Consider the following 13,153-nt stretch of genomic DNA (forward strand, 5'->3'; position numbering starts at 1 on the left):
CAATACTGAACACAATTTCATTTACTCAGTCAAACGGATTATGTTTAACCTGTCTGTGTCCTTTGGACTTCCTATATTTACTTTTTTACAGCTTTTTTTTTTTTCTTATAGTAAATGTATGACAATTTTCTTTTATCCCTACCCCCGCCCCCCTAGTTCCAGCAGTTGGTTGGTCTGGTCAGTTATTAGGTATCAGGCTGGTGCTTCTACCGCTGGACATTATGCATCATTTCTTTTTACTTTTTGTTTTGGATTCAGTATTCACTTACCACCACTCCCTCTTCTGACTTGAGAAACAGAAACCATGCCAGAGACTTGCTTTTGCTATTGGTCAAACAGTGTGAAAGAGACCTTTTCTATTCCACTTTGCTTGTATTTTTCTTCTTGAGCTTGTTAGAAGGAAGAAGATAACCAAGGTTACAGAGAGGCAAAGAAATTTGAGCAGAAGTAACTGTTTGGATTTTATTTTTTAGTTTTCTTTGAAGTATTTATTTATTTGACAGAAAGAGAGTACAAGCAGGGGGAGCGGCTGGAAGAAGGAGAAGCAAGCTCCTGCTGAGCGGAGACATCCTGGGATCATGACCTAAGGAGAAGGCATACTCTTTTTTTTTTTTTTTTTTTGAAGGCATACTCTTAACCCACCAAGCCATCCAGGCGCCCCAGCTGTTTTGGATTTTAAATTCACTTAGGAATCAAAGTATTGGAGACAATTGCATAGAACACAGTCTGGAGATCCCCCCCTCCCCCCACCAAGTAAGCTCTACATCCAACTTGGGGCTTTAACTGAGGATCTGGATGGAGAGTTGCATGCTCTATGACTGAGCAAGCTTGGCGCCCCGGGGATATTTGGTCTCATGCACTCTCTTTCCCCATTAGAGGCCTCTTAAATTCCTTGAGCTAGGTGGCAAAAACAAATTGTGAAAGAGACTCTAGACTCCATTCAGTTAAGTTATTGGTGCAGTAGATGCAGTATTCTCAGACTGGCCTGTGGAATTTAAATTACAGTATATTTAGAGAAATAGCTTTAAAAACCAAGATCTATACTTAAGCAAAACAAAACCGCCAGTGACTAGCATTGATAAAAGTATATAAATCCTTACTATTATAAACTAAATAGAAGACAATATCTAAAAAATACTTTATGACGGATTTGAGAAGATTCTCTCTGACTGTAAGTCCCTTTCCCTTACAAGAAAAAAAAAAATCCTCCCAATAAGAAGTTATTATTTACGGGCTCCTTGCTCCGCAGGGAGCCTGCTTCTCCCTCTACCTCTGCCTGCCATTCTGTCCGCCTGTGCTCGCTCTCTCTCCCTCTCTCTCTGATAAATAAATAAATTTAAAATAAATAAATAAAGAAAGAAGTTATTATTTAAAATAAACAAAAAACTGTACTTCGCAGCCGTCGCGTTTAGGAACACAGTGAACACTACCAAGAAATGAACGCAATCCAAAAAAAACACCTAACATAGGGTTAATGTTCTTACCAAAAACTCAAATAATTAAGACTCACAAAAGCGAAGAAATATCACGAAAATACTTTATTCCACCTGAAACAGCTGCCAGAGAAAAACGTAACATTTGAATTTCCGAACGCAGGAGCAGACAGGTTACTTCGCGCGGGGATGCTGGGAATTGTAGTCGGGAAACTAAAACGGTTTCTCCGCCCGGACGCAAGTTTCTTCGCTCAGTGCTTAGCGGACGGACACTCGTTGGGCCCAAGTCCGGTGTCCCTGTGCTCTCATTGGACCCTTCCGTTCAACCCTTAGTGCATTTCCCCTAGATCACCAATGAACGCTTTAGTTTAAGAAGGCCTTCACGTACTGGGCGTCTTAGCCTCGCGTTGGAATGCTATCAGCCAATGAGAGGCCAGAACTGACAGATGTTGCAGGGTCATGGGGGAGAGTCCGTCCAGCCTTTCCCCGCCAGCGTCCTCGCTCTTTGGCTCTTCGAGTTAACCTGGTCGTTTGCTATCGCTGAGGCCGCGTCTGCCGACGGAGGGACCCTCTCGGCGGCTTCTGGGTCCCTCTGCCTCATTCGTCGGTGTGGCCCTGATGGTGCGGCAGGCTCTGGACTCCTGAATCTCTGGCGCGGTATGTAAGGGTCTAGGGGAGGCAGAGAAAGCGGTGGAGCCAGGAAGGCCGCGGAGAGCGGCCCCTGCATCAAATCTGCGAGTCGGTCTGAGCCGAGGCGCTCTCCTCCGGCCTTCCCGAGACCCAGCAGTGCGTCCCACTAAGCGCTTTAAAGCGCCTTGTCCCGATATGTCCTGTAAAAATGTTAGCTTTGTTCATTTCCTCTCCATCCCCGGCACTCCGATTTTTTCGAACCCTGGGGTTAATGGCTCTCATCTCACTTCATCTCTCCAGCTTGTTCTTTGGTAAATGTTTTGTGCACCTGCATGTCTGCTAGGAGTGGAAGGACATTGTGTTTGTGTCTATTCGAAAGAGATCAGCTTTCACATTCTTGTATTTTAAATAACTTCTTGGAGGCCTTCGTGCAGTTAGCAACTCCTTTCGTGATAGTGCACTGATGTGTGAGGGAGGTGCAGAATATATCCCAACACCTGGTGGAATAGAAGTACCACAGGATCAAGTATATAGTTCTTGTTTGGTAACTGCTGGTGCTCGCCTCAAGTTATTTTCTTGATCCTGACAGTCGTTGGGGATTATTGAGAGGAAACTGAGGCTCAACTTCTCCAAGAGTTACAGTTAGTTGCTAGTAAAGTAAAGCCAGATCTGAACTCAATGCTTAGGTTATTTTTTAAAAACTTGCTTAACTGAATATGGATTTAGGTTGTGGGTGTGTACTCTCTGCAGCTCTTAGTTATAAGAGATCTGAATCATTCTTTGAACCGAATGGTAGGTTTTGGCTGAAGAATTGGAAATTATAATTATAGTCTCATATGTATCACCTAAATTCCCAGTTCCATCCAGCAGGATAGGCCTCACCTGGGGATTTTTTTGGAAATGCAGAATCTCAAGCCTCACTCCATCTGCTGAATCAGATCTGCTTTTGAATAGATCCCTTAGATAATCAGAGTACTCCTAAAAGTTTGGGTAGCATGTATTGTCTTATGATCTCTTTGTCCAAATTGAGCTAAACAAAAAGAGAAAATAAAACAGAAAGGTTTTTTCACGTTTTCCTCATTTGCTATTGAGGCTTTGATTTTTCGTTATGTCTGTATTGGCAACTTTAGCTTAGCAGCCAAAAATCTTAAAACAGAAAAGAATATTTAAAAAGTTATTAAAAGCTAACTTGTAAGTCATCAGGTATTGGTAAAAAAAAATGATTGAGATAAGAGAGATAATTAAATAATACTGCTAACAAAATTTCAGGAACCTTCTGTTTACTTACAAAATCTACATGGTTCTCCGCCATAATTTCCCCCCACAATTTTCTTCTTTTGATGAAAAGCTTCCATTTTCTTTGGAAGGAGTCATTAAATTTGCTACTGCTGGGGGTTTGCTACTACTAGTGGGGGTTTATTTTAGTTTATTTATTTGGTTATCTGGTAATGAAACCAAAACATGGTCCCAAATTTACTTATTGTCATGTTGCATGATAATTAAAGTATTTTGTAGAATTTAAATGTTCAGGGTTTTATTCAGATGTTCCCAGCCATATTAAAAGGACATGCAGTTATTAACCACCGTTAAGTTTTTTTTTTTTTTTTAAGATTTTATTTATTTATTTGACAGAGAGAAATCACAAGTAGATGGAGAGGCAGGCAGAGAGAGAGGGAAGCAGGCGCTCCGCTGAGCAGAGAGCCCGATGTGGGACTCGATCCCAGGACTCTGAGATCATGACCTGAGCCGAAGGCAGCGGCTTAACCCACTGAGCCACCCAGGCGCCCAACCACCGTTAAGTTTTAATTGCTCTTATTTGCACCAGGAATCACCTGGGTGCTTATTAAAATCATGTGTTGGGCCCTACCTCCAAGGATTCCTAGTGAGGTGTGGGTAGAGGCCTTGGATCTGCATTTTAATAATCCCAGCTTATGCTGATGCAGGCTGTCCAGGTCCACATTTCTTGGCATTAGTATTTTATTTATTTATTTATTTATTTTTATTTATTTATTTATTTATTTGACAGACAGAGATCACAAGCAGGCAGAGAGGCAGGCAGAGAGAGAGGAGGAAGCAGGCTCCCCGCTGAGCAGAGAGCCCGACGCGGGACTCGATCCCAGGATCCTGAGATCATGACCCGAGCCGAAGGCAGCGGCTTAACCCACTGAGCCACCCAGGCGCCCCTATTTATTTATTTTTTTAAAGATTTTATTTATCAGAGAGAGAGAAGGGGAGAGAGCGAGCACAGGCAGACAGAATGGCAGGCAGAGGGAGAAGCAGGCTCCCCGCTGAGCAAGGAGCCCGATGTGGGACTCCATCCCAGGACGCTGGGATCATGACCTGAGCCGAAGGCAGCTGCTCAACCAACTGAGCCACCCAGGCGTCCCGGCATTAGTATTTTAAATGAAGAGTGAAACTATAAAGCAAGCTTCTTTTCTTTTTTTCTTAATTTCTTTCTTTCTTTTTTTTTTTTTTTGAAATATTTTATTTATTTATTTATTTGAGAGAGACAGGGAGAACAGTAGAGGAGCACACAGAGGAGCAGACTCCCAGTATGGGGCCCTGTCCTGGGACACTGGGATCATGACCTGAGCTGAAGGCAGATGCTTAACCCACTGACCATGTAGGCACCCTGCAAGCTTATTTTCTTTTGAACCTATTTTACTACTCCTTATTAGAAGAAGAGCGCTGTTTTTGTTTTTGTTTTTAACTTAAGTTTTGGTTCATTGGTTGCTACAAAATTACTCAGATAAATGTATTTAAAATGTTATTTGAAAATTGTTTTGAGGGATGCCTGGGTGGCTCCTTTGGTTAAGTGTTTGCCTTCTGCTCAGGTCATGATCCCAGGGGTCTTGGGATGGAGCCCCGAAGCTTCTCCCACTCCCTCTGCCTGCTGCTCCACCTGCTTCTTTCTCTGTCAAATAAATAAATAAAATCTTTAAAAAATATATTTTGAGATTTGCCAATTTGAGAATAAGAGAGGGTAACATAGAATGAATACCAAAATGTATCATTTAAAAAACATTTTTTCCAACCTAGGAAGGCTAACATTTTTTTTTTTTTTTAAGATTATTTATTTATTTATTTGACAGAGAGAAATCACAAGTAGATGGAGAGGCAGGCAAAGAGAGAGAGAGGGAAGCAGGCTCCCCGCCGAGCAGAGAGCCCGATGCGGGACTTGATCCCAGGACCCTGAGATCATGACCTGAGCCGAAGGCAGCGGCTTAACCCACTGAGCCACCCAGGCGCCCCAGGAAGGCTAACATTTTTATCAAACAATTTGAGTGTGTGAAAATGATACAATTAACACAAAGACTAAATGTATCTAATACATGAATTGGAGATAAAGTTCCAACTTTTGCTTACCTGTTTGCATTTTCTCAACTGTTCCATAGCTATCTTATAAAAACGTCTATGTGAATTCCTCAACCCACAGAAGTACTGATCATTTAACAGGATTTAGACAATTCTCAGAAAAAACTTGATTTTGGCAAGAGTATCACATACGGAAAGAAAAATGAACTCTTAACACTGAGGAAATCTCTTAAAGTTTTACCTAAAAACTCATGTAATTTAGGGGAGAAATCATAGCTTCTTTCTACCTTTCTTGCATTCATGCCACAGGAAATGCAGTGCTTGACCCCAGCATCTGCCTCTGTTGTGTTAGGATTTTTGATGCCTTGTGATATTCCTGACTTTTTCCTTGGAAGGTCTTATTTGAGTCCTCCCCGTCTCCATGGGCTTTGAAAACTGAAAGTTTTAAATGTTTTGGCTTTTCTTCATCTCAAAGGACCAAGAAAGGCCATAAAGTTTTCAGCATCATTTAAACTAAATGATTAAATATATCTAAGAACTCCTTAGCTAAGATTGGAGCTCTCCGGTTACACAGCCAGAGGTGAATGCAAAAGGACCCCTTCCAGTGTATTTGGTTCTTAAATATAACTTGGCTCTTGGGCCTTTGAGCCAGTAATTGGTTCTTCAGGTTCCAGTTTGGATAAGATTGGTGCTGTTGACAGCACTTTATAAAGCTCATGGATAAGGTGGTTTGTAAACAGGGATATTGAGGATGTTGAAAATAGAGGCACCTAAGAGGCAGCATGCTCCCAGACCCGTTAGTCTTATCTCTGTGCGTTCAGTTTGTTGCTTTTTTTCTAAATTTTTAAAGATTTTTTAAATTTATTTGGCAGAGATCACAAGTAGGCAGAGAGGCAGACAGAGAGAGTAGAGGAAGCAGGTTCCCCACTGAGTAGAGAGCCTGATGGAGGCTCAATCCCATGACCCTAGGATCATGACCCTAGCCGATGGCAGAGGCTTTAACCCACTGAGCCACCCAGGTACCCCTCTAAATTTTTTTAAATGGCCACAATATAATATTTTCATTTTTTGAAAATAACCTGCCAAATACTATCTTGTTAAAGGCCTGTTTTCTGAGTCCTTTATTTTGCATTTGCTTGCATACCTAAAAAAACTAATGTATTTTATCTTGAATAGGATTTCTTTTTGCCATATTATATGAATTAAACTTGCTTAGCATTGGTTTTAAATTGCTTAGAAGTCATTCCAATACCATTTATTGAGTGATCTTACTATTTTTTTAAAAAGATTTATTTATTTGTTTAACAGAGAGATCACAAATAGGCAGAGAGGCAGGCAGAGAGAGAGGGGGAAGCAAGCTCCCTGCTGAGCAGAGAGCCCGATGCAGGGCTCGATGCGGTGCTCGATCCCAGGACCCAGGGATCACAACCTGAGCCGAAGGCAGAGGCTTAACCCACTGAGCCACCCAGGCGCCCCATAATCTTACTATTTTTGGTTCCATGTAACTGAACACTATTTATTGAGCATTAACAATATGCTAAGCACCAGTCCTTTCCATGTATTTCTTTTTTATTTAGACAATACACTTAAAAAAAAAAAAAGATTTTATTTATTTTTTGGACAGACCGAGATCCCAAGTAGGCAGAGAGGCAGGCAGAGAGAGGAGGAAGCAGGCTCCCTGCTGAGCAGAGAGCTGGATGCACCCCAGAACCCTGGGATCATGACCTGAACCCAAGGCAGAGGCTTTAATCCACTGAACCACCCAGGCGCCCCTAGACAATACACTTTTTAAAAAAAATTTTATTTTTTATAAACATATAATATATTTTTATCCCCAGGGGTACAGGTCTGTGAATCACCAGGTTTACACACTTCGCAGCACTCACCAAAGCACATACCCTCCCCAATGTCCATAACCCCACCCCCCCTTCTCCCAACCCCCCTCCCCCCAGCAACCCTCAGTTTGTTTTGTGAAATTAAGAGTCACTTATGGTTTGTCTCCCTCCCAATCCCATCTTGTTTCATTTCTTCTTCTCCTACCCACTTAAGCCCCCATGTTGCATCACCACTTCCTCATATCAGGGAGATCATATGATAGTTGTCTTTCTCCGCTTGACTTATTTCACTAAGCATGATACGCTCTAGTTCCATCCATGTTGTCGCAAATGGCAAGATTTCATTTCTTTTGATGACAATACACTTTTGATAGCTGCTATAATTAGCCCTAAGTTACAGATGAAGAAACTGAGACAAAGAGTAAGGGATTTGCCTGAAGTCATATTTACCAAGCAGTGGAGCCTTGGTCTGACTCACTGAGAGTCTGCTTTCTTATATTGAATGTGTAAGTAACTTTCCTGGAAGAAGTATCTTTCTATTGTGCAGGCCCCCTCTCCTCCAATACCTGGTAAGGCCAGTTCTGCATTACTACCTTTTCTCCCCAAAATAGCCTTTAGTAGTCTTTCTGGAGTTACAGAAAAATTGTGTCCATCCCTTGCCTTTGCTAATTGGCATTGTTTTTGAAGTTGACACTAACCATACATACTTATTTATTCATGGAAAGTATTTACACCTTTATATTCTTACTAATAAGGAATGTGCAGTGTAAGTTGGTGAATGGAAGTCATTATTTTTGACTTTCTGCACATACGAAGATTATTCCTTGATATTTTGTTTCTTTGGCTTTTGAATGTTTAGCATGTTTTCTAAAATATCCAGGTTTGCTTTTATGGGGAAAAGGTACGCAAATTTAAAAGGACTGCATAGAGGTGTGCCTGGGTGGCTTAGTGAGTTAAGCAACTGACCCTTGATTTTGGCTCAGAGTCCTGGGATCAAACCCCACATCTCATTCAGTGCTCAGGATGGAGGCTGCTGGAGATTTTCTCCTTCTCCCTCTACTCCTACCCCCATGCATGCGCGTGAACTCTCTCTCATTCTCTTTCAAATGAATGAATCTTAAAAAAAAAAAAAAAAGTATGGAAAGAAAAGAAAAAGACTATGGAAGAAACAAGCAGGGTTGCTGGTGAGTAGAGGGGTAAAAGGATGGGGTAACTGGGTGCTGGACATGGAAGAGGGCACGTGATATAAGGAGCACTAGGTATTGTATAAGACCTTCGTATAAGATGAATCACTGACCTTTGCCTCTCAAACCAATAGTATATTATATGTTAGTTAATTAAATTTAAATAAAATTAAATTTAAATAAAAATTTTAAAAGGCTATGGAAAGTGGAAAGACTGTTGTTTAGGAGATAAAATTTTCTTTTATTTATTTAAAAGATTTCATTTATTTATTTGACAGAGAGGCAGACAGAGAGAGAGTCGGGGAAGCAGGCTCCCCACTGAGCAGAGAACTCTGTGATGTGGGGCTCAATCCCAGGACCCTGAGATCGTGACCAGAGGCAGAGGCTTAACCTACTGAGCCACCCAGGAGCCCCAGGAGATAAGATTTTAGTGCGCTTTTATACTCACTAGCTTTCGTTACATGGGGCAAATTATTTAACTTCTCTGTGACTGTTTCCTTATCTGCCAAATGAATTACCTCAAATTGTGTTCCATTCTTCTGAATATGGCACACTCAAGAGATGGCCAGGTGTGTTTAGATTCAGTTCATGTTCACTGTGATCTCCCTAACTCCTGGGGCCTGACACAGGGTGAAATACCCTTCTTGGCTTGTTTTTTCTTCACAGCCTTTTTTGACTCCCTCCTTTTTCCTAGGGGTTTTTATCTTTTGTAAACCCAGTATGCTGGGTTTTGTTCGTAGATGAATAAGAAAAAAAGCTTTCAGCTAGCCACATTCCCTGAGGCACTTGTGTTAGGCTCCAGAACTGTTCTAGAGGGAAAAAAGCACTGGCAGTGGTATAATTTGAGAAGTATAGTGCAGGTTATGAGCTTTAACTGTAAAGATCCTGTTTATTGTGACTTTAGTGTTAAAATATGTATTGCTAAAATAGAATTTATTGGAATATTGAAGGTGACATATGTTCTTTAAATGTGGGCATAAATAACTTGGTTTTTGGTGTGTTTTTTTTTTACTCAGCTTCTTATGTTCATTTTACTTAAACTGTGGAATTGCCAAGTCTCGAGTTTCTGTGTGATTTAGAGTCATCTGTTCTTTCTAAAGGTGTCGTAATCCTGATTGTTTGACAAATGCCAGAACGCACCTCGGCAGCCTAGAACTAATCTTGCAAACCATTTCTACAGAATTTAAGAAGATTTTGTTCATGTGTATGGCATAGAAGATGAATTCGTCCTCCTCCACGATGAATGAAGAACCTGATGCTCTCTCGGTAGTTAACCAGCTCCGGGATCTAGCAGCAGATCCATTAAATAGAAGAGCCATTGTCCAAGACCAGGGATGTCTCCCTGGCCTTATTTTGTTTATGGATCATCCCAACCCCCCAGTTGTCCACTCAGCTTTGCTCGTAAGTTGCCTTTAGTAATTTTAATCTCAGCGTGACAATTCTGCAATTTAGAAGAATTTGAAAAAGTGTTAGATGACATAAAAAATTAAAAGTGACTATAGAGTAAATAGTAGTAAGTCTGTATTTCTACATGTGCAGACTCGTGTGTGTCTGCGTGTACGGTCCTTTGACATAACTGGTAGCGTACTCATGCATGGAATGTTCTGTGACTTCCTTTATTCACTTACTAAGAAAGCTTGACGATTGTATCATTTCAGTATGGATAGACATATTAAAAAGATACTTGTTTTGTTTTTATTTTTTATTTTATTTTATTTTATTTTTTTAAAGATTTTATTTATTTATTTATTTGACAGAGAGAGATCACAAGTAGGCAGAGAGGCAGACAGAGAGAGGAGGAAGAAGGCTCCCCACTGAGCAGAGAGCCTGATGCAGGACTCAATCCCAGGACCCTGAGATCATGACCTGACCCAAAGGCAGCGGCTTAACCCACTGAGCCACCTAGGCACCCTGTTTTTATTTTATAATACTTTTGTTAAGGTCTGAATCACATACAAGTCACTTATTTAAAGTGTGTCATTCATTGGTTTTTAGTGTATTCAGAGTTACAGAGCCATCAGCATAATCAATACTAGAACATTTTCATCACCTTAGAAAGAAACTCCTCTACCTGTTCCTTCCCAGCACCCCTTCCCTAAATAACCTCTTTATATCTCTGTATTTGCCTATTTGGGGGGAAAAAAAAAAAAGCCTATGTATTTTTTTACATAAATAGAATCATGTAATTCGTGGTTTTTGTGACTGGCTGCTTTCACTGAGCATGATGTTTTCAAGATTCATCTATATTGTCACATGTCTAGTACTGCATTCCTTTTTATGGCCAAATAAAAAGGGAAATGCTACATTCTCTCTCTCTCTCTTTTTTTAAAGAGATTATTTATTTATTTATTTGACAGAGAGAGAGAGAGAGAGAACAAGTAGGCAGAGAGGCAGGCAGGGGTCGGGGAGGCTCCCCACTGAGCAGAGGCCCATGGACTCAATCCCAGGACCCTGAGATCATGACCTGAACGGAAGCAGAAGCCTTAACCCACTGAGCCACCCAGGCACCTCCCACATTCTCTTTATCCACCTGTCAGTAGATGGACTAAGCACTTGTTTTCATAGAAGATGGGATGGAAAGATAAGGAAAGGAGAGGAAAAGAGAAAAACCTACAGGATCATAGCTAATAATGTAGAGGGAACTACCATGTTATGAGAAATGTGGGAACTAGAGGAAAGTGAAAGAACAATTTAAAGCAGTCAGGCAACAGAATGTGATAATTACACTAGGACAAATAATCTGGTTCTGTGAACAGAAAATGACATTAAAAAGAAAGACAGTTGGGGTGGAGGAGAAGAATAGTGGTAACTGTTGAAGATTTTAAAAAGTGCCTTGGGAGACTTAATCAGCCAAGGGTAATGTGTGGACCTGATTTGGTTCCTAATTTGAACAAATCAAACATAAACGTATCTTTTTAGAGATTTTGAAATGAAAATGGATTGGATAGTAGGTATTAAAGAGTCATTATTACTTGTGCAGGGTATCAGTTTATGAAGAGTGTTGGGCTCTAGATAGGGACTTGGGCCTGAAGGTAAGGTGGGCTTTTGGGGTGGACTAGACTTGGATCTATTTATCTAATTGTCAGAGCACAAGCACAAGCGGGGGAGCAGGCAGAGGGAGAAGCATGTTCCCTGCTGAGCAGGGAGCCTGAGGTGGGACTTGATCCCCCGACCCTGTTTCATCACCTGATCTAACAAAGGCAGAGGCTTAACTGACAGAGCCACTCAGGCGTCCTTGACTTGGCTCTATTTAAATTCAGAAGGTTAGGGGCTGCTGGAGTAGAAGTTGTTTGAGGAGGCTCTGAGAGTTGTTACAGAAAATGGGACAGGTTGCTAACTGAGGAGAATGGTGAGATTGTTACAGTAGTTTTGAAGGCCGGATTAGCTCGGTAACACTGAATTGATAAAATACTTTAGGCTTACAAACCTCCTTTTTCACCTCCCTTGAGGCCCATATAGGTCCTGAGAGCCAAATAGTTGGATTTGGTCAGAGTTGATTCTTGGTCAGGTAAGTTGTCTAGGGGTAGACAGAGGAATTCAGGATTTTGACAAAAGTATTTGAAATGATAGCCTGTAGATGCCAGGCTGAGCTGGAAGGGAGGTCAAGTCATGGAGGGACAGAGCTAGAGAGAAAGGAGAGGAATAGTGGGTTCAAGGTCCCACTGAGTTTGAAGAGCATGTGTGGTGTTTTTATTATTCCGTTTTCTCGTCACTCTTACCTTATAAGCTGTACTCCTTTCTTTGGTTTCATATTATTTCTACCGAGACTGCTCTAATTCTTACCTTTGTTCCTCTCTACATAAATCCTTTTTCTGTGTTTTTTTTTTTTAATTTTTTATTTTATCACTGTTTTCCAGCAATGATTATGATGTGCTTTGGATGGATGGTTTTCTTTTTGTCTTATTTTTGTTGTACTTCTCTTGGGATTTGTTGAGCTGCTTGGATGTGTGTTTTTATAGTTTTCATTAATTTGGGGAAGTTGTCATCCACTATTTTTTCAGGTTTTTTTTTTCTCCTCACTCCTTCCAGTATTCCAGTTTCATGTATGTTAAATACTTCAAGTTGTCCTATAGGTCATTGTGCTGCTCTAATTTTTTTTTTCTTTAAGTCTTCCACCCCTCTCTGATCTTCATCTTGGATAGTTTCTGTTGCTACATTTTAAGTTCACTGATCTTTTTTTCTGTGTTGTCTAATCTGTTCTTAACCCATCCAGTGTTGTTTTCATTTCAGATATTTTGTTTTTGTCCACGAGAAGTTACATTTGGAGCTTTTTAATATCTTCCATTTCTTTCCTCACCATGCTCATGTTTTCCTACTCATCCTTGAACATATGGAGCATATTTATAAAAGCTGTTTTAAATGCCCTTATTTTCTAATTTCATCTCTGTCACATCTTGGTCTGTTTCTGTTGATTTCCCCCCTCCCCCGGTCAGATCCTTCCTCTCTTTTATTCTGCTCTGCAAATTCTAGCCACCTGGGGTGTTTTCTGACATCAGCCAATGCTCAGAGTCTGTTGGACACCAGCTGGGTGTCCAGCAATTGACTTCAGTTTAGTCTGCCCACCTGGTGTTAAGTGTCAAACCCCCCAAATTTAAGGCTTACTCCCACAAGACTGTGTGCACTTCAAAGGCCAGGTGCAAGTATCAGGTCACCGAATTTCTGACTGAGCAGCTATAAATTGGGTGTTCCAGTGGCTCCCTCCTCAAGTTTGATAATTTACTAGAATGGCACCAGATCTCAGGAAGCTACTTTACTT

The 13,153-nt window shown here is 40.9% G+C and overlaps 1 protein-coding gene across 2 annotated transcripts in view; it reads left to right on the plus strand.

The window, feature by feature from the left end:
* The first annotated feature begins 1,872 nt into the window (after positions 1 to 1,872).
* The window catches only part of ARMC1 (armadillo repeat containing 1), a 35,867-nt gene continuing 24,586 nt past the window's right edge, over positions 1,873 to 13,153 (plus strand). Inside the window, exons 1-2 of one of the 2 annotated variants that reach the window (XM_045075736.1) lie at positions 1,873 to 2,090; positions 9,498 to 9,798. In XM_045075736.1, coding sequence (XP_044931671.1) covers positions 9,616 to 9,798 — 183 coding nt within the window. In that variant the 5' untranslated portion in view covers positions 1,873 to 2,090; positions 9,498 to 9,615. The remainder of the gene's footprint in view (positions 2,091 to 9,497; positions 9,799 to 13,153) is intronic. The other variant, XM_045075737.1, reaches the window with a different exon arrangement.

The sequence above is a fragment of the Mustela putorius genome, unplaced genomic scaffold (assembly GCF_011764305.1).
Source record: "Mustela putorius furo isolate JIRA1106 unplaced genomic scaffold, ASM1176430v1.1 tig00000151_pilon_pilon_pilon, whole genome shotgun sequence".
Lineage (NCBI taxonomy): Eukaryota > Metazoa > Chordata > Mammalia > Carnivora > Mustelidae > Mustela > Mustela putorius.